At 35.1% G+C, this 23,266-nt stretch overlaps 1 protein-coding gene across 1 annotated transcript in view; it reads right to left on the bottom strand.

Moving 5' to 3' along the window:
* Positions 1 to 23,266, bottom strand: part of LOC111053940 (SLIT-ROBO Rho GTPase-activating protein 1-like) — a gene marked incomplete at its 3' end in the record, with an annotated part of 40,560 nt that overhangs the window by 5,079 nt on the left and 12,215 nt on the right. The window contains 7 exon segments of the mRNA XM_039421942.1: positions 3,474 to 3,579; positions 7,234 to 7,446; positions 12,402 to 12,723; positions 13,984 to 14,250; positions 16,056 to 16,076; positions 18,428 to 18,571; positions 18,574 to 18,762. Coding sequence (XP_039277876.1) covers positions 3,474 to 3,579; positions 7,234 to 7,446; positions 12,402 to 12,723; positions 13,984 to 14,250; positions 16,056 to 16,076; positions 18,428 to 18,571; positions 18,574 to 18,762 — 1,262 coding nt within the window.

Raw genomic sequence — 23,266 nt, 5'->3', positions numbered from 1 at the left:
ATCTACGTGTGCTGGGAGTCACAAACTGACGGCAGAGAGCACAAGATAGTGAGACGTGGAGGCGACATGTTGAGGAGGCCAAAGTTCATCATGGACTGTAGAGCCACATAAAGTAAAGTAGAGTAAGTTAGTTGTAGTAAAATCAGTGGTGAGAAATCATCAATATTGGAGTTGTAGTGAGAAGAGTGAGATCCCAGCAAATTAAAGAATCAACTTTTCATTTTAAAAATCAATTACAGTCTTATAACAAAGAATTGACAAGCACAGTCAATACAATACAGATAAGTACAGTTAGAAAACAAAGAATTCAGGGACTTTAATTTTTTTAAATAAATGTACTGTAATATAGTATAAACGGTGTTGGACAAGACAGTGAACTTTCATTGATTCTTCAACAATTGGCTAAACTCCAGTTCAAGATGAAGCTTTAAGGCTGTGCAAAGGCCAAAAATAAACTTTCTACTCGCGATATTTTTCAAAGTTTTTCGATTTGTATATCATCAAACTATCAAAATGAAAAAGTTTTCTCAAGAAAACATTTTTTTCCAATCATTACTTTTTGAGATATGAGCGCCTGAAGTTTGAATTTTTGGGACAGAACATTTCAAATTCGGTAAGAGATAAAAAGTCATTTATGGTTATTTTTAGTAAATTGAATAACTATATTAAAAATTGATATTTTCAGAAAATTTTTGTTTTACTAGATCAACAATACCATGGAAAATCTATCCTATGAATCTCATGGATTTATCTCTTACCGAATTTGAATTGTTCTGTCCCAAAAATTCAAACTCCAGGCGCTCATATCTCAAAAAGTAATGATCGGAAAAAAATGTTTTCTTGAGAAAACTTTTTCATTTTGATAGCTTGATGATATACAAATCGAAAAATTTTGAAAAATATCGCGAGTAGAAAGTTTATTTTTGGCCTTTGCTTCATCTTGAACTGGAGTTTAGCCAATTGTTGAAGGTACAAATCGAAAAATTTTGAAAAATATCGCGAGTAAAAAGTTTATTTTTAGCCTTTGCACAGCACATTAAATCGATTTTCTTGAAAATTTCTGTGATTGATCTATCAATATCAATCTATATCATATCAATTCAAATAGAATAGGAAAGATAATGAAAATTAATAGGAAAGATAACGATTGAAATTACGATTACTATAAAAAGGATAACTGGATTTTTCTATTATAAGAAAACAACTATTCAACTAACTCATTATAACATGTAATTTATTATTATAGTGGGGTATCATAATTAGGATTGAAATTATTTCTACCAACCTCTTGAATTTGATATCTGTACTATAATTATTATGTATCTGTATTAGTGTATTTGTAAATAAACGTGCTGTGGATAAAAATGATTGGCATTCAGAGAAATTATTTTTATTTGTCTATTTATTTGATAAAAACAAAGAAAGGCTAACAGAGGAACCCCAGTACGAGCCTTAATGACATATTTGATAGTATATGTTTATGTTTTTGAAGGGACGTATTCAAAGATCTAAAGGTAGATAGTATAACATTACAATTAAAAAAGAAAACAAATTAAAATAATATTGCACTTTATTAAATATTCAACAACGATTCAGTTTAACTAATAAGATTTGAAGAGAACGACATTTGGGTTGGATTCCGGAAAGTCAGTAAATGGGTATAGGATGAAAAATATGTATATACAAAGAAGAACAGTTGAAAAAAAGGAGAGTTAGGGCCAGTTGCACGAACGTCTGTTAAATATGGACATCAACGTCGATTAACTAATCAGCGTTAGTTTCACGGATTCATTTCTGTTCCACGAAGATCGGTTAGTTTTTAATCCCAATTACGTTTTCCGGTCAACTAACCAAGATTTTAACGGTTTCACAATCCGGCAAAACTGTAATTTAACCGACAGATGTTATTATTCTGAACAAATGGCACAGAATTGAGGTTATGTTATTGAAGCGGTGACCATCTGACCATGCCTAATGCTCCGTCTATCGCCAGTGTCAAGTGCTATCTGCAGACAAAACAGATCGAAAAGTAACCTAAAAATTATAATCTAATTTTGAATGCTAATATCAGCTTGATTCACTTCTCTATTTTATTAACGGATGAAATTCATTCATATGTTTAGCTCAAACTTTGGATTTTGTAGTTTTTTAACCAACAACTAATTGGAAGACAGTAGCTACCTAACCGGCGTTAGTTGGATTCAATTCCCCGTAATAATAATAATAATATAATAATAATAATAATAATATCGTGTGACCTGGCTAGCTCAGGTCTGGTGTCAGAGTTTTCAGTTCGCAACTGATCAATTTCAGGGCCTCTGACATGACCTAACGACTGCTTTTTAGGCAACCGGGACCGACGGCTTAACGTGTCCATCCGAAACACGGGAGTGGCCCGAGATAAATATCTTGCCTGGGTCGGGATTTGAACCCGAGCCTCTGAATCATAAAGCCAGCATCTGATCCACTCGACTGCGGCCACTCCAAATTCCCCGTGAATGGCCTGTTAACCCTAAAGAGACACACTGGGGTGTTTCACACCCTGCAGTTGACAATATCAAACAGATGGGAATTTATGCCAAGTCTAAATTAGGTTTGTAGTATTGTCAACTACACTCCACCACTTCCAGTCAGTAATAGTATTCTACAAGGTCACCAGCTCATCTTGTTCTTCGTTTGGAGTATCCAACACCCCAGAGTGTCTTTTACGTAGAACTTTTATCAAACACTTTTATTACAAAGATGTACTTGTATTTTCACCACCAATGTGGTATGGGATGATGGATCAGATTGGAATAAATGCTATGATTCTCTACAACTTGAGATTCAAAACAATAAAATGAAGAGACGTGATTTTTTGATGAAGTTGTCATTGGCAATGATCAAGCCATCCGTTCATACCGGATTAGGAGGTCCAACACTACTTAGGCGGAACATACGTACTTCTAAAATTAGTATAAATATTGATAAGCAGTGCTTTACTTTTGATTTCTGTATGCACTTGGAACAAAAATGATTAAGAAATGATGAAGTATGGTCTAAGTACTTGTTTTTCATATTTTTCAAAGAAACATGCAACATTTAATTAGGGTGTTCAACACCCCAGTGTGTCTACTGTGTTAGCATAAAGTAAGTGTGTCTCTGTAGGGTTAAAAATCGTTTACGTCGATAAGTCAAACCGGCGTTATTTTTCGACTTTTACCTTTGTGAAACCAAATTTTCTTCATTTCAGCTAATCGACGTTAAAATGGTGCCAACTAATCAGAATTAACAACTTTTTACGCCGGTTAGTTTAATCGGCGTTATCGCTTGAAATTTCTGTTTTGTGCAACCAAAATGCATCGGTTAGCGCTAATCTCGATTAAAATATACCATTCAATCGTGATTAAACGTTAACCGACGTACGTGCAACTGGCCCTAAGTAGAGCTTTATCTATTCTAGAAGAATTATCTATTATAAAAGAATTACTTACTGATTGAGGAAAGCAAAGAGGTAACGCATGACTATAACTACACAACGAGGTAAACTTTGGACGAGATCCTTCATTCGCATCACAAATTCCTGCTTCGACTCCAATTCTGAAAACAAGAATTTCAAGTTAAGAAAGTGAAACATGCAAGCCAAAGTATAAGATTGACAATGCAAAAAATGTCTGCAGAATTTATTTCACATGATAATATCATAGAATGAGAGATTTTATAATACAGAAATTTTAGGTTTGCGTGAGTTATGCTTTATCTACGATCAGATGATTTACTGGATCAGAAAGTTCATAGCACTAATAAGTCTGGAAAATAATTAGGCCTGTTACAGAGCTCGACCGACCGTCAGTGCGTACGTCAGTCGCGCTTGTCTTTTACATAGATATTCCATGTATCCGTACAGAGCAGGACTGACTGCACGCATGCGCACGGTCAGGACCATGCGTTTTACACTGATTGACAATCGGTCGAGCTCGTGCGCATCCGTTCCATCGGTCGACTGACGCGCTATTGAAACAAATAAAAGCTTTCAGAGCTGTACTGATCAGTAGCCCGATCGCAACATAACCAATGTTCTGACACCTCTGCCCTACAATCAGCTGATATTGGATTGAATAGCATAATGAATGAATTCAATTATTAGACTTTTTATTTTATTTATTATTATTATTATTATTATTATTATTATTATTATTATTATATTATTATTATTATATTATTATTATTATTATTATTATTATTATTATTATTAATGGTGTCATATTTGAATTCAGAGTTTTTCTATACATTTCTTCAATCATTTCTAAATTTTTTATTGAAAAAAAATCATACATTATAATATTATCTACATTTATTTGATCTGTAGCTTAAAGTGACTGCAAGTATTCCCAATGGTGATACAAGCTCGAAATAACTCATAAAAATTTCTGATGGACATTCTGAGGTAGTTAAGAAATGTATCTTTATCCCCAAGCAATGATGTATATAATGGTACTAAATTCCCTTTGGAATGCTCTTTAGGCGACCATCGGATAAACTTGATATATCTACGTATTTTAATCTTTCGTTTACGAAGATAATAAGCTGCAATAACAATCTGTAGAGGCGTCCATTTTGTGAGTCAGAAAAACTTATGTATGGTCAGGATGGTGCATACGCACCGACGGTCGGTCGAGCTCTAAATGTGTAAAACTGAATCATCGATGCGTACGGTCAGAATGGTACATACGCACTGACGGTCGGTCGAGCTCTGTAACCGGTCTTATAGGCTCTAGCAGGACTTCCTATATAGGAGGTCCTGGCTCTAGGCTCATTACATATTATAGTGACATATATTGAAGCAATCTGCTTCTAGATGTAAAATCTTCAATTCATTGTATCATCTGTAATACGAGAAGAAAACTATTACAATAATTTATTTTAAAAGTTCAGTATTAAATCGTAATTTTGAACATCCACGTCTAATACATTTTAGTAATTCTTATTCATCTCATTGAAAATAACCATTCTATTGAACCATGCTCAATAGCTTCAAAAATGATTGATATGAAGATTTTAAGACAGTTTATAATCCAATTTTATACCAACATTCATAACTGCTTTTTATTTTATTTTTATTTCACCACCTACATCACAAGGATGAGGGGCACCTCAAGGAAGTCACTACTTGTCAATCACACTCTTCACTGGAAATTCCTTCAGTGAATAGAGTGGATTGTGTAATAAGATATTTTTAAGAGCTTAATTAAATAGTTTAGGCTGCTCTAGATTTTTTCTCTCATGTGGCAGGCAATTATGAAAGCGAAGACCCTGTGTTTGTGGCTGTCTCTGCGGTTTCAGTAGCCAACTGTGTGGTAGGTCGAAATCGTTTTTTCCTCTTGTGTTATATTTATGTTAATTGTTTCTACATTGCCTAACCGTTTCATACTATTTTATGTATAGAACCGTCTTGTAAATATAGAGTGATACTACTGTAATAATCCGTTCTTTTCTGAAACAAGGTTTGCAGTGAGCATCATATGGCAAACAGCTAATAACCCTTATTGATTTCGTCGTCTTCCTACAAGGATTAGGCAATTTGCCTGTTCCGACTTCAAACTCACCATCACATCCATCTTTTACGTGGTCTGCCCACACTTCTCCTTCCAACCGGGTTATACAACATGACTGCCCTGGGAATCCTGTCGCTCTACATCCTTTCAACATGATCTTTCCAGTTTTGCCGATTTTCTTCAATCTTCTGCCATATGGTGATTATGTTGAGCTCGCTTCTTATATCGACATTATGAAGCCTATCTTCCCTTGTGCACCTTTTTACTGCTCTTAAAAACCTCATTTCGGCAGCCTGTAGCCTACTCCATTCTTTCTTCTTAGGTATCCAAGATTCAGAGCCATATAAGAGCGTTGCAATAGCCTCTCTTGGCTCTGTTTCTCAAAGCCCTATTTATTGTTCCACAAATGGATTGGAATCTATTAAATTTCACATTCAAGTTTTGGCTTATATCACAACCCAAATACTTGAAGTGTGATACTTGTACCAGGACTTTATTATCGAGGACTATCTTAGATCTTAATGGATATTTTCCCAGGAAAGCCATCACCTTCGTTTTGCTGAATGAGATTCTCATGCCATACTCAGAACTGACGAGATTCAGATGGTATAATGCTCTCTGCAGATCATCCTCAGTATCTTGCAATATTACCTGGTCATCAGCGAACCACAACTGAACTGAGAATCATCGTAGGAGATATCTGGATGCCTCCTTGTATCTTTTGCTTCCAACTTCTACACAGATCATCAGCATACACATTGAACAATGTTGGAGAGAGCGGACAACCTTGTCTTGAGCCAACATTGGTGCAAATTTCCTGTGTTAATGAACCTGATCAATGCAAGACTATAGTCGTTCCATGATACAAGCTCTTGATAACCTCAACTAGGTGGATTGGGAAGCCTCATTGATTTAATAATAATTATTAAACGAAAATCCAAATTAAATAATAATAATTGCAATATCTCAGTAATTTCCACCCTATTGATTTCTTTTGAAAGATCAGTATTTGTTCTATGTTTGTGTGGGGTGCGTTTCCCCAGGCTATTATGCCAAAACTAATATGAGAAGCAAAGAGTGAACGATAGGCTATCATTGCAGTGCTTTTATCTGTTATACTTTAAGCAGACTTAATAATTCATCTTGAATTAATTACAGATTTATGAAGATCATCATAATAAACGTCAGTGTTCTATAAAGTAGAACGAAAGAGTTGAATTGCAATTATTGTACTTATTATTGTATTCTTGAAAAAACAAACATAAACCAAAGGCTTAGATCAGACATAGATAAATGGATAATAGCAAATAAAATCGAGGAAAAATTGTTTTAAATAACTAATTTTCGTCTACTCCATGGTTGCAGTTGACTTACCTACCTCTTACCGTTCTCTTCTTCTTCATTCTCCTTCTTCTTCGTCTTCTTCTTTCTTCTTGCCTTTTCCGTCTTTTCTCCTTCCGTTCCTTTATTTTTAGTATCTCTTTATTATTAAGTACTAGTTTTTATTCTGTATTTTTTTCAAGAAATTTGTTTTGGATCATTTTTGTTAAATATTTTTGAAAAACATTTATATTGCAACTCACACCTGCGCACAGGGTTTCTTTGCAGGTGTAGATTCTTATATATACATTTTTTTGTCTTGAAAGTGTTGTATATATTTTTTGAGAATCAATAAATTTGAATTTGAATTTGTACTCACGAGCCAATTCCATGAACTGTTCAAAATAGATGATTGGGAAGAGCGGCTCTCTGAGTTCGCGGAGATAGAGCTTGAGGACGCCGGCCACCGAGTTGATGTCTGATGCATCAGTGACGTCAGCCAGGGGATCCTCCCCCCTCTCGAACGCCTCTCTGAAGTTGTTGATTTCAACCTGAGAGCCAGATACCCTGAATATCCCTTGGTGGTGGAGTCCTACAACAAAACAAAATTATGATATTGTTAATTCATTCACATCGAAATTGCATAGCAGAATATTATTCAGTGTTTCAACAAGCTTTTTGATTTTTAGACGAGTATATATGAATGAACGAATAATAAGTAATCCAATACCAAGGGGCTGCTTAAACTGGATACGTAAAGCGGGGGGACACATCTGTCCTGCAGCGTTCTGATCCCACTTCGATAAGATCAAATAATATGAAAAAGGCGTAGAATGGTACAGGATACACATGTCCGTCAAGTGATAACTCCTACCACCACCCCACTGTAATATGGCTGTGAGCAGGATCAGACCAATGCATGACACGTGTGACCCTGACTTTATTCAGTTTGTCATGTCAATTTATTAGCAAAAATGAAAACTATTCAAAACCTCACATCGTGTAGTATTAATAATAGCGTATGTCACTCCATTTAATATCATATTGATGCTGAATCGGTAGTATTATTGTATGGTTATACTTTTTACTCCTTTTGAAGTATTTCTATTTTGACTATTTCATTTTCACACAATAGTTATTTGTGCAACTAGTGCGCAAGTGACAGTTTGCTGCATCGAAAGAAACGTTTACGCCCGAGCCGTAGGCGAGGGCGGAATGGTTTCTTGAGTGCAGCAAACAAACTTTGCGCACGTATTTCACATTAAATTTTTCCTACAGTTACCATTGAATATGAAAAGTGGGTAATTATGGGTAAAATTGCCTGAATAATGTAGTAGTGTTGAATGGCGGGGGGCAGCTGTGTGGTGTGTGCTGTGGTGGCACTGTGCTGTCGTTGTCCTTGGTTATAATATCTACTTAATAATAGCGCGTTGTGCTTCGTTGCACCTCTGCTCACTATAGCAGCCACAGCAGTCACTGTTACCAACTTCATTTTGATTTTGCTGCACTAGTGCTCCATATAAACTACTAACTATTTTGCGTTGTCATGCTGCAAATCTGGAGTACGCAAAGTACTCACTTTGCGCACTAGTGCGGAAAAGTGATTCTTTGCAGCCTGCAATCAGTGCACAAATGGTCACTTTTCAGGGTATCTGTAGGAAAAAATTACGAACGTTATCACATCCAGCCTGAGCACCCCGTACACTATGTAGACTATGTACTTATGTACATATAAAAACACTATGTAGGTACTTAATAAATGAGCAAAAATGAGAATGAAATATTGATAAAGTAAATTCGTATGGCTTTTGTTGGTGGGGAGTCCCTTGCGGGAAGGTCCCACCGCCTGAATATATAATTTAAGCCGTCAATGGGCCGCCTTACGACTGTCATACTTCAGCCGGGACCGACAGTTTAACGTGCCCATCCGATAACATGGGAGTGATCTGGTTGAAAAACTTTTGGTATTGAGAGGGTTTGAATCCGGGATCTCTATGCTGCTACGCAGGCACTCTATCCACTAGACCACGGATCACTCCTGAAATATTGATGAATGGAGAGCATCCAGTCTGAGTGAACCGTAATACTAAAACTTCGCATTAAATGAGCAAGAATTAGATTCAAAAATTGATGAATGAAAATTCTAATCTCGATGTTTTTAACCTTCGCATCTTCTCATCCCATTGACTCATGTGGACATCATCGTAAAAAAAATGTTACTAGAATAGAATAATTTTTTATTCTAGCCACTTCTGAGGTCATCAGAAGCATTACCTTCGTCAAAAATCACATCTTGATTCATTACAATGATAGTACCTAATACTAACAAAATTCAATATTTTGATATAAAATAATATAGACATACAATATACATCACTGGTCGTAACCTACAATATAATATTATAACCGTCAAGGGACGGTAACCCTTGACGGTTATAATACAGTGCGTTCGGAAAGTCCCTGTGCACCAAGTGACATGACGGGTTGCTGTGAGTAGAGCAAGTATTGTTGGACCATTTTTTTTCGCAAACACAGTCAATAGTGAACGTTATTGTTCAGATATTTTAAGGAACTTTACGCATCAATTAACACAAGTGGAAATGAGTAATTGTTGGTTCCAACAAGACGGGGCAACAGCACATACATCCAGGCCCGGCCCCAGGGGTGGGCGGACCGGGCGGCCGCACAGGGCGGCGGATTTTTGGGGGCGGCAAATTTTAAGGAACAGAAAATTTTAAATGCAAATAAATAATAAATTCAATGTGAATAGTGAAATTTTATAAAAAGCTTTTCCAAACTCAAGCTAATGAAGACATATATCTAAGATCAACAATGTCCCAGGAACGTCTGAGTGGTCTAGCAAACATAAAATAGCTCAGTCCCTAGATCTTGAAGAACTGTAGAAGGAATTTTCTATGCAAAGGTCAGTCGAGTTCTACTTAATTGAACAAGTATGTTGAACAAACTCGTGTTGTAGCAATTGTAGTTTTGATTACTTAGCAAGTTAAATAGGCCCAATACTCTGTTGCAGTCTCTTGATTTGGAACTACCGTCTTAATTATGTTTTCTTATTGTGTACCATATCTGTTCTGAACATAAAAATAGTTTAATCAGATATTTTGTGTTACTGTTCTAGTCCAGTCAATTAAAGATTATAGAATGAAAAGTTTGGAACACAATTTCCAACTCCACATCTCTTTTAAGGATAGTAAGAGGATTAACATAAATCAAAAGTCCTCATGTGCTAAAGGAGTAGAGGTGGTTTGAAAGTACCATTTTTTCATTTTTGTCATATATCTCGGAAACTATGCATCTTATAAGCATTTGTACACTGTAAAAAATTGAAGCTTACAAAATTACCAACAAGTTTTGTTCTCTACATTCTCTTCATATCTCTTATAGTTTCTGAGATATCCGCTCTTGAAGTTGAGACATTTTTTGAAAAAACACTTCTGCCTCCAATTTTTTTCATCTTTTCGGCCTTATAATTTTTGAACGATTGATGGAAAAAATCCGTGCTGATTATAAGCTGACGGAGCATCAAATTATCTTCAATTTGATGTATATATTTTCACTATTTTACGCATTTCCCTACCACTGTTGCAGCAGTTCTAGTGTTGAGAGTGAAATTTTCTGTTCTGCAACAATAAATCAGTTGACAATGAAATTTGAAGGGAATATTTGGAACTCAATTTTAGACTTTGCATCTTTGTTGACACTAGTTTGGAGGTGAGCATATCAAAAATCACAACCCCTACATAATGTGCTAAAGGGATGAGTGTGGTTTGAAAGTTGAATTTTCCACTTTTACTTACATGCTTATATCTTGGAAACAATGAGTTCTATTGACATAATCATCCACATAAAAATGAAGCTCAATGAATTTCCTACAAGTTTTGTTTTTAGAGGTTTTCAATAAATATGATACTAACTTTCGAGATATATATGTTCTAAAATGATTCATTCTCAAAAACCCAGTTTTTCTTCCATTTTTCTCTCTTTCAAGTCTTTTAACTTTTCAACAATTGATGAAAAAAAATGTGCTAGTTACGAGATTTTAGAGCATTAAATTATCTTTCATTTCATGTATCATTCGACTATTTCAAGCATTCCTATACGACTGTTGCAGCAGTTTTAGTTTTGAATGTCTTGTTTGGTAGGAAGTTTAGAAACACACTGTGTTCAGTTCCACAGACGTTCCAATATGGATGTTCATACTGAAGCACACTCCAAATTTTTTGATCATAGAATAGTGTGATTTTCGAAAAAAGTCACTTGTTGCAAATCTTGATATTTGACTCTCAAACCTAAAACTGCTGCAACAGTCATAATGAAGGGAATGCGTGAAATAGTCAAATTATACATGAAATTAATGATAATTTAATGCTCTACAATCTCGTAGTAAACACATTCTTATTCCATCAATTGTTGGAAAGTTATAAGAATTGAAAGAGCGAAAAATGGAAAAAACTGGGTTTTAGAAAATGCATCACTTTAGAACATATATATCTGAAAAGTATTAGATTTATCGAAATCCTCTACCAAACAAAACTTTCACTCTCAACACTAAAACTGCTGCAATAGTCGTAGGGAAATGCGTGAAATAGTGAAAATACATACATCAAATTGAAGATAATTTGATGCTCCGTCAGCTTATAATCAGCACGGATTTTTTTCATCAATCGTTCAAAAATTATAAGGCCGAAAAGATGAAAAAATGATACTTTTAAACCACCCCCACCCCTTTGGCACATGGGGTAAGGGTGAGGACTTTTGATATGTTAATCCTCTTACTATCCTTAAAAGAGCTGTAGAGTTGAAAATTGTGTTCCAAATTTTTCTCTACATACCTTTATTCGAGCATTTATTGCCTGCACTTATTCCTCAATATTTATATTTGTCAAATATTTGTTTAAATGTCATTTTTAACTTGAAAAGCTGATAACCTTCTGGCAAATTTTTAAGTAAACAATTATTAGACGGGATATCTGCCGGTGGGGGGGGGCGGCGTTTGCCGATTTCGCCCAGGGCGGCAAAGTCCCTAGGGCCGTGCCTGCATACATCTAATCTCAATGGCTTTCCTGCGCAACGTGTTTGGTGAACGAATAATTTCAAAGAATTTGTGGTCGGCAAGATCTGCTGATCTGACTCCCCCCGATTTCTTTTTATGTGGTGCGGCAAAACAAACAGTGTATCGTAACAGACCACACACGATTGACGAGCTTAAAGCCGCAATAACGGCATACATTAGCGAAATCACTGTTCTTCAGCTGCGTAAGGTGTTAATGAAAGCGAGTACAATGCTGTATTGATGTCAACGGAGGTCATTTCCAACACCTTTTGTAAAATGTAAAATGTGAAATGTAAAATGTAAAATGTAAAATGTAAATGATTAATAATTTTTTTTTGAAATGCTTAGTCATTTCTTTATACATATTTTCATTTTTCCCTAGTCACAATTCCACTGCACAGCGACTTTCCGAACGCACTGTATTATATTAATAGGCATTATTGTGTGGTAAATAGATCATTGAGAAAGTTGCTCACCGTAGAGATTGATAACCCTGATACAGCTCTTGACGATGAGCGGTATCTCCTGGTTGAGCGACTCTAGGTACTCCTCGAGACTGCCTCCAAACAGCTTGGGCTGGCCGTTCATGTGGAGGCGGCCGATACGTTTGCGGCGGGGCGGCTTGGAGGCGGACGACGGCTGCAGGAGGCCGGGACTCTGAGATCCGCCTCCAACACCCCCGCTGCCTCCGATCATCTCCACTCCACTCGACATGTCCAACAGCTGCTGTCTGATGTACTCGTGCTTCGAGTCAAGTCGCGCTATCCGGCTTGTGCCCAGCATGAATTCGCGCAGTTTCTAAAGCAGAAGATAAGCATTATTATTGGCAAGTTGTAGATAGTTCACAAGAATATGTTACAAATTGCAGATGCGTGAGTGTAAAATAATGATAATAAATTTATTTCCATCAATATACAAACAAGCAATCAAGCAATAATAAACATAAAATACTTTTCCTACTATAGTTTGACATTAATAATATGTGGAAATATTCAACCATGCAAGTGATAAAATCACGTTCGCATGATGGAGTACAGTTGAGAGCAATGCAGTTAGACAAGTAACAAGCAGGAACAGAGAAAGTAATTTATTATTATTATAATAATTAGTTTACTAATTAGTGTAATTGAAGTAGCAGTGCCCAATCAATTTTCCGCGATAAATGCATTTCAATCTTCAACTTGGTGCCAACCTAACAAAGTCAACTTAACTTAATGCCAACCTGACAAAATTATTAATTTAGTTACTAGTTAACAACTGTTTCGAAGAGGTACTCTCTCTAGATTATAGTTCTATATCAACATATGGTATGGACATTTTTCAATTATAATTAAGAGAGGAATATACATGCTAAAAGACGAACTTTAAACCCTTAAAAACCACCCTTAGAGTTAAAATATTGCCAAAAGATTTCTTAGTGCGCCTCTAAAGGGCCAACATACCTACCAAATTCGAACGTTTTTGGTCCGGTAGATTTTTAGTTCTGCGAGTGAGTGAGTGAGTGAGTGAGTCAGTCAGTCAGTCAGTGAGTGCCCTTTCGCTTTTATATAATTATATAGATGGGTGATCAAGTTAGTCAGCACTCTTCTAATAGGCGTATTATATATTAGCATTATTTGATCAACATTATTATTTGATATTTCTCCATAATTGAAAGAATACCTACTGTAGGTAACTAATGGATTATCCATAGTGATCACTTGATCAACCTTGAAGAATTAATTAAAAGAAATGTGAAACAGATCGCAATAGACAAGGGCCAACTGAACATACCTACCAAATTTGAACGTTTTTGGTCCGGTAGATTTTTAGTTCTGTGAGTGAGTGAGTGAGTCAGTCAGTCAGTCAGTCAGTGAGTGAGTGCCATTTTCGATTTTATATAATATATATATATATATATATATTATATATAATATATATATATATATATAGATAATCATAAGTATAAGTAACTTTTAGTGAAAGAAAATTTCTTCTATATACATTCGTCTTTTATTTATGGTCAATCGGAGGTTGAAAAAATGACCCTTGTATAATATGAGATGAATAAATACTGACCGTCAGGTAGAACTCCTCGGTCTCATGTCGATCGGCACGCAGCTTGATGGAAACAGTCTCAGGCGGCTTGCTGGCGGGCAGCGCATTGTCGCCAAAGTAGCCGCTGCAGTCGTAGTCCTTTGCCGTCAGCATGTCGAGCAGCGTCGCTTCGGCCGTCTCCAGCGTCTTCCACACCTCCTCAGACTCAGCGCGCAGCGTCGTCAGCCGCGTCTTCAGCTGCACCAGTCGCGTCTCCATCTCCGCGCACAACAGCTTCTGCAGTTCGGGCTCTGCGAACTGAACAGTATATTGTTAGCAGAATGAGAAAGAGTAAGGACTCAGAGAAAGTGTTTCCGAAAAAGATACACAAGTCTACTTCTGTGGATACCAAAGTAAAATGGACAAGCCAATGAACTGGAGAAAGGCTTCAAAGAAAGTAGACCATCTCCGCGCACAATAGCTTTTGCAATTTCAATTTCAATTTTCAATTTGGTGTAAAGGGGTGGGATTGAAGCTCTTCCAACTATGTTTACCCATGTACTAGGAAGGCTTTCAATCCTTGAGAGGGAAAATAAGGATTAGGAAAAAAGGTGAGGTGGGATGATAGGATAGTTAATTTAATAAAGAAAAATAAATAAAAAGGTCCACACTAGTTGGTAAGTGAGCACACAAAAACACTACGTTCCTCTTTTACTTTGTTTAATTACAGGTAAAAAAATAGTTCGTTTTAATCCAAATACTAATATCATGTTTTATTTTTTTAGTCAACTTTGCGCAGCAGATATATTCTTCAGGAATTTTATTTATCAATTTAGTGCTAAATATATAAGTTGTCTTCTGATGGTTTCAATGTTTGTATTGTACATAAGATACTTATTTGAGGAGGGTCTCAGATTGTACAGGTTATTGATTGTGTTATTTGTGCAAGGAAAATTAGCTTTATGTTTGATTATATTTCGCTACATTTTTACGTACAACTGCCTAACTGTTAACACATTAAACTCTTTGAAAGTCAAGTCGTGGGTAAAGTCTGGGTTTATTTAAAATTGTTTTGATTATTGATTTTTTAATTATGAAAACCTCTTCTAAGTGAGAATTATAACAGTATATGCAGTAATTATGCAGTTCTGGCTCTGCGAACTGAACCATGCATTGTTACCAGAATAAAGAGCGAAAGATGAACTGGAGAAAGAATTCAAAGAAAGTGGAAACAAAAAAGATACAAAGTTCTCATTATGGTTCCGTGAACTGCACCCATTTCTACATACGGTATCAGTATCGGTGAACGTATCTGGTATTAAGTGATATTATTCCCATAAGGGCTAGTACACATGACGACGTTTGTCGCTCGGTAAACGCCGCGGTTGTCGCTCGGTTCTCAAGCGCGCGTTTGACACTTACATAGAAAGAATGATTGTGATTGTACACATGCTGTCCGGCGCTTTGGAAAAGCGCGCGACAACCGCGACGCTTGTAGTTTCCACATCAACCGCTGCTTTTGTCGCGCGCTTCGTGTTACTATACTGGGTATTATTCCAATGTGGAATGTACACATGCACTCAGTCAAACGCGCGCTTTTGCAGTGAATAGATGATCTGAGCCCTGGTCATGTGTTGTGTTTTGATCTTGCTTTGTGTTTTTGGACACGGATTTTTCTGATATTTACGAATAATAAATTTGTCAATTAGACTATATTGAAACATTACTTTTTTACATTACTTCTTTAACATTACTTTTTTCAACATTACATTTTTTAAAACATTACTTTGTAAATTAGGCTAACTCTTTCCAAAAGGTTTGATAAAATATATTGTTGTCATTTTTAAATTTGAACGTATACAGTGATATGAATTGTAATAAATTGTAATACAATAATTTAATGTTACAACGAGTTTTTCTTATGGTGAAATTGCATCCCTCACAACACATTCACAAGATGATATGTCTTCAGTGATTAAAGATAATAGTTCATCAAATGTACTTATACTCATACGGAAGTAGTTGAAAAACTGGTTGGGGTATTCCCTTAATTTGGATATAGCTTCACAAATGAACCCATGGTTAACCGGTCATCTATTAGAGGATGAACCCACCATTGCCTTTGTCTTCTTCGCCTAGCCTTGTGTCTACGGTACAATAACCACAAACAGGTAAGCTCCTCTAACTCCATGTGTTCGCACTGAGTACGTGGGTCCAACTGCCGGATGCCTGCTGTCATGAAAACGTCGACAAAGCGCGCGGTTGACTGAGTGCATGTGTACGGTATCACAATTTCCAACGCGCGACAAACGCGGCGCTTACCGAGCGACAAACGTCGTCATGTGTACATACTGTAAGCTCTAATATAATATAGTCTAAAATCTAATATAGTCTAAAGTCTAATATAGTCTATAATCTAATAAGCTCTAATATAATATAATATATAATTCTTGATACTCGCTCGACTGGCTGACTGGAAATAGTCCAATTAGATCTCGTGAAAAGTATATTTTACTGATACTGAAATGTAGGAATCCAGCTTTATTCGTAAATGAACGAAAGATAAGCAAGAGAATGATATTGTAACCTATGTATAAATGTGTAAATAAATAAATAATAGTAGACTTCACATGCGGTACCACACTAGGCCTCACAGAAAAAAGATCTGGAAAACTCATTTTATTTGACAATAGCCTGATTCACACTAAGCTAATGTTTGACAAACATGTTCTTGAAACAGTTTTGGGAAAACGCTGTTTAAAAAACAGTTGGCGAGCTGTTTGTTCAAATTACATTGTCTCAAAATATTATCCCGTCCATATGATTGTCGAACATCAACTTGTTAAGTGTGAACCTAGCTCACAAAATGTCTAGCATACTTTACTTTGTTTATAAAAAGTAGATATTATTAATATTTCTCAAGATAGATAGAGAGACGGATTTAACATTGAAAATGACGGTGATAAGTTTTCATACAGGTTACTGGATAGAAACACTTCAATCACTTGGGCTACTTTTTAACAAATTAATAAAAACAATACAAATATCTTGTAGCACCCTTTATTTTTTTAAAAACTTTCAACTTGAAAATGACCTAAGTTAGGGTCAAAACTAGTTGTTGAACTATTTTAAAGTTTTTTAAAAAATAAAGGGTACTACAAGATTTTTATTTTAAAAACTTTCAACTTGAAAATGACCTAAGTTAGGGTCGAAACTAGTTGTTGAACTATTTTAAAGTTTTTAAAAAATAAAGGGTACTACAAGAGTTTTATATTGTTTTTATTAATAGGTTACTGGATGTTTTTAGGCACTCATTATAAAGCCTAATATTATAATAGAGCGTAAACTCCGCATGGGTTTTGAATTCTGATGCAATATAGGTTACCTCCTTTAAACTGTATACTGTACTTATTGTTGTGTTAATGAAATATATTTGGGTCATTACCTGTTGTTTCCAATGTGATATTGTGAATAAAAAATAAATAAAACACACTGGTTTGGTTGCATTAAAGTCTATTGAATTGAATGACGGTTAAATAAGGTTGTTTTGAGTAAAGACCTTAAAGAGATATGGACCCACAAATGCCTATTCCTTCCCAATGATAGCTCTTACTTGAATTGAAGGCCGCCATTGGGGTATTTTAGCACGAGATATATATCTATATATTTGTAATACTATAGATTTATTTATTTATTTATTTTATTATTATTTAATCCACTGACCTCCTATAAAAGGGGTATTTGGACTTGTCAATGTCGTAAGTCAAAAAATACAGAAATAAATACATAAATGATAAGTCAATATATTTTTTTCTCTCCAAACCTTATCTCGATGCTCGTAGTTTAGAACATAAACAGGTACATGAAAAGTCAATACATTTTTTTCTATTCTCTCTAAACCCCATTTTGACGCTCGTAGTACTCTCTGAACTCTTCATTTGAGTACGCGCATATGGACAGCAGCTCCTTCTTTAATTGATCTCTGAATTTTGTGCCAGTCATTTCTTATATGAGCTGGCAATAAATTATACAGACGAATACCAGAACATTACAAAGAGATTACAAAGGCATTGGTATGTAATAATCTTATAGGTTGCCCCCTCAATGGCCAATTTCAATTCCAAGTACGACACTAGCGCTGCATGTGAGTCTATACATCTTTAAGGTCTTTGGTTTTGAGTGAAATATGGAATTGGAACTACAGTAGCCTTGAAAATTCTAAAAGTAAAAGCGCCCACATCAGAAATGTTTAAATACTGCAGTGAGAGAACAAGAATATTTATTTATTTATTAGGTTAGCAAAAAAATACAAGAATCGGAAAAGAAAAAACAGGCTATTGCCTAAAACTTCTTCAATTTCCTAATTTAGTTTTGAATTGTCCAAATATTATAGGTTATGTCCATTCAAATTCTACACCAAATCACAATCTAAAAATATAAATTAGAATAAAAACAATATAAACAATATGTACCTCATCGGTCTTGCCTGGAACTCGAACTTCTTTGGTATCATGAAGGCGGAATGGTTGAACTCGAGGAAGCGCTGCTTGTCGAGCCGCGAGTCGAGCGCGGCGATGTTGGAGTGCAGCGCATCGAGGCCGGCCTGCACGGAGCCCTGGTGGCCTTCCTCGGGGCCGAGATGTGCATCATCAGCGCCCGCGAGATGCACTCGTGGAAGCCCAGGTCCATGCAGTCTATCAGGTCGGACAGGTCGTCAACGAAGTACTTGTGTAGCGTAGTGTTCGATGCCTCCAAACACAACACGTACTCGTTTCGCGCCTTAAGTGCTTTCAACTTGGCGTCAAAGTATTTGTTTTTTCTCTGCGAACAAAGAGGAGACACGAATCAGAACATTTCAATCAAACAGAGTGATGCAAAAGTAGGTGTACAATAACAGAATATCATATCAAAATAATCCAGTGTGCATGACTACAATACAAGAAATAGGAACAACTTTATTATCAAAGAACATAGTAAAGAGAAGTACAAACAAAGCCCGACCTATATGGGCATCAAATTCATCACTTACCTTCCTACTAAAATTAATCATGAAAAAGATATTACAAGGTTTAAAATCAAACTGAAAAAGTATATCGTGGAATTAGAATTATACAGTTATGAAGAATTTATAGTGTCAACTCATTATGTATTTAGACTACCTATTGTTGATGTATTTTGTTTTTTACTTGTATTTATTTTATTATTTTGAAAATAATAAAGAAAGACGCATTCATGTACATTTTGATGTATGTTTTGAATAAAGTGATTGAGTGATTGATTGATATCGAGTAGGTTTTTTATACGAATCGGAACATTTCAATCAACAAATACAGAGGGATGGAGAAGTGCACAATGATAAAATATTGAATGAAAAAGACTAAGAAATTGTCAAAAACCACAGATTTATTGATACTTAGAAAGTCCGGTTTTTTTATCAGAGATTGACAATGGTGTAATAACCGAAACCGGTCTTTCTAAGTATCAATAAATCCGTGGTTTTTGACAATTTCTTAGTCTTTTTCATTCAATATGAATAATTTACCACAATATCAACATCTCAACTACACAAAAAATGATAAAATATCTTATTGAATGGTCTATTTATACGAGTAATTAAAAATTGAACCAATTAGAGGAAACACAAGCCACAATATTTAAACAAATCGAAAACACAGGGATAAAAAATAGGTGTACAATAATAAGATATCTAATTGAGTGGGTTCATTTATACCAACAATACACTTAAGGAATATATTCCAAGAATGTAGAAAAACATTTGAAGTAATCATATTATGGCTGGATGGGTTTTTCTCATGATTTCGAATCACATTTCACGGTGATTATAAATTGTTTGTTAAATATTGTGTTACTTGTGTTTATTAAATGTGTTATATACTGTATTTTACGTTACTTTGTAAACTGTTTCTTTTGAAAGAGAAAACAGAGATAAACTTTAAAAGAGCTTGCATTGCTGAAAATGGGTAGAAATGATTGTATTAAACTGTCTATCGAGTGGTTGAATTACCTGCTAAAATATTGTATTTTTACTCTTCTGCATTTTTAGTATTTTTATATTTTGGTGCCCGTAATATGTTAAGATGCTCGTACAACCACATTTATCCATCAGCACAACGAGAAACTTGTATTTTAAATTGAAAATTTGAATCGAGTTCTATTAAATTTAAATTTTATTTTAAATTCAAAGACACCTAACTGAATCAATGTCAAGAGAACAAATGAACTAACCAGACTATAGTGCTATAACGCCACTTTACCGCGGTTGAATTTAATAAACTTACATATTTTTCATTGGAAATATTTGGTTTCAAAGTTAACCATGGCTCAGCCTTTGAGAACTGTGTTTATGAAAATCCAACTATATGGAGAGGAATTTAATTTTAATTTCATGATGAACTAAGTTTCTGTGCGGTAAATATTTCAAATAACTTCATGATATTCAATACATTATCTCGATTTATGAGGAATCAATTCAATGTACTTCATTTTCAACGAATTGTAAATGACTAGTTCAGAAAAGGTGGGGAGAATTGCAATTGCATTGATGGTAACAAGCCATTTGAGAAATAGAGTAGTGGCGGAGAGGGGAGCACTCTCAACAGCTTCCTGCTCTTTGCACTAATGAAAGGGGGGAAACAATACACTAGTTGGGTCGGTCCCCAGCAGCACACATGCCACAGAGAGAAAGAGAGGAGCCCACTTCAATAATGGATTGTTCCAGAGCAGTCAATGTCTCTCACAAAATCCAGGAATGGAGACAGGCTTTTGTTTCTCAACAGCCAGATGTAGAAGACTGGACTCACTGATCAGTTCAGCAGGATAAAAAATCTGGTGTGGCGCACTCACACAACTTTCCTTGCCGTTATGAAAATTGATCACCTGACGCTAGTGTGTACGCGCATCTCAAGTCTACTTATAAACAAAGATCTGAGCCAGCTGGTGCAGGGCAATAACGCTGGAGACATACGAGGTTTGCTATCTCCTCATAGTGAATCATTTAATAGAATCAACAGTTGCCAACAGTTTGCAATTGAAATAATAACATTTTATCTACTTGAAAAAAATTTACTTATTTCACACTGGTTGCACAAAAGCCTGTTAGATTTTAATCATGATTAAATTCCTCGACAGCCAATCATAGAAGGAATTTCGAAAAGAAGGCTTCTCTAATTGGTTCTTGGAAATGAAGCAATTAATCACGATTAAAATTTAACCGGCTTTTGTGCAACTGGGACTTTGTGGGGAAATTTTTGCATTCCTCTGGGAATTAATCTCAATTAATGTGATCAGATTGAACATTTTTTCTGTATGAATGTCATGAATGTTATTATAATTATTTATTCTTTTTATTTATTCCATTCTTTTTGTGTAATAAATTGTTTATGCTTTGTACTCCAGAGCAAAGCTTGGTCCCTGATATTATGTATTATAAGACAATTTGACAATTTACCAATCAAATGGGATATTCCCAAACAATAATAGTATGTAATGAAATTGATTAAAAAAAATCTACATATTTCACACTGGTTCCACATAAGCCTGTTAGATTTTAATCATGATTAAATTCCTCGACAGCCAATCATAGAAGGAATTTCGAAAAGAAGGCTTCTCTAACTGGTTCTTGAAAATGAAGAAGGAATTCTCATGGAATTTAATCACGATTGAAATTCAACGGGCTTTTGTGCAACAGGCACTGTGATTTAGTCTGGATAGGATTTTTATGGGAATAGGAATATCAATATGAATCTTTACCATCGATGAAGTAAGAATCTGGTCCCCAGTTAAGAGAAAAAGAAACTGTTAACAGACATTGAAATTTTGTCCGGACAAAATTCTACGATGGGAATAGAAATGATATTCATTTGAATTATTAATTCATTAGCATTAATAAAGTGAGAATATACTAGCCCACAGTGCAAATATTAATGCCAAATCAATCTTTTCCAGAAATTACAGTGTGAATGTATTGTCAGTAAGGAATGAAAACTTCAACTCTACATTAATTAACTAGTAAATACAATCATATATTGAGTTTAGGCTGAAACCTGTTGTTCATAGACTTCAGTAGAAGCCCCACTAAGTTATTTATAGTTCAAAAGAGGTTACTACATTTTCATTTTATATCTATTTACAAATTAGAAGGTGATAATAGAGAATAAGAGGATTTCTAATGTCATTTGCTAACAGAGTACAATTAAAAACAATATAAAAACTTTAAAATATTAAACTCGTTAAAAAGTTGTTTAATAAAAGGGTACTAGAAGTTGTTATATTGTCTATATTTGTCTCTTTTCTGTATAGGGCTACTTTTATAGAAATAGAGAGAAAAATGAAAATCTCAGTACCCTTTTTGAATTATTTAATCACAACATGAGATTTTTCTTTTTCTTTCTGTTTATATTTGAATCAAGTAGCCCATATAAGTGAAGTGATTTCAGAGTACAATTTTATTTACTATTGATACTCTATTGTCAATAAATGAAGATGAACTAAACTCTGTCCTCATCGAAAAAAACTATTAATTTATTCATTTTATTTTTACAAAAAAGCATAGATTGGGAGAGAAAAACTCAAGGATACCTTGCATTATTTCCACCCAAATTTCGATACCGGTAACCTAAAAAGAAATAGGATTATGTATTTTGGGTTTTCACTTTCACAAAATTTTCAGTATTTTTTTACTTTCCTTGCCCTATTACCATAGGTAAGGAAAGTATTGCTATCCGAAAAAAATTAAGGTACCCGAATTTCTAAATTTCTATAGGTATCAAGGTCCCCTAAGTCCAAAAAAGTGTTTTTGGGTATTGGTCTGTATGTGTGTGTATGAGTTCATGTGTGTCTGTGTACACGATATCTTATCTCCCAATCAACGGAATGACTTGAAATTTGTAACGTAAGGCCCTTACAATATAAGAATCCGACACGAACAATTTCGATCAAATGCGATTCAAGATGGCGGCTAAAATGGCAAAAATGTTGTCAAAAACAGGGTTTTTCGCGATTGTCTCGAAACCGGCTACAACGATTTTGATTAAATTTATACCTAAAATAGTCATTGATAAGCTCTATACAACTGCCACAAGTCTCATATCTGTAAAAATTTCAGGAGCTCCATCCCATCTATGCAAAGTTTGATTTTAGATTTTCAATTATCGGGCTTCAGATACAATTTAAACATAAAAATTCAAGTGAAAAAGATTGAGCATGAAAATCTCTACAATTAATGTTCAGTAACATTTTCACCTAAAATTGAAAATAAGCTCGAAATTCGAGAAAATGTGATTATCCAATTGCAAACTGTTGGCCA

This window comes from Nilaparvata lugens, chromosome 2, assembly GCF_014356525.2.
Source record: "Nilaparvata lugens isolate BPH chromosome 2, ASM1435652v1, whole genome shotgun sequence".
NCBI classification, from domain to species: Eukaryota; Metazoa; Arthropoda; class Insecta; order Hemiptera; family Delphacidae; genus Nilaparvata; species Nilaparvata lugens.
The sequence above is the reverse complement of the archived record's forward strand: the minus strand, read 5'-3'. Positions and strand labels throughout refer to the sequence as shown.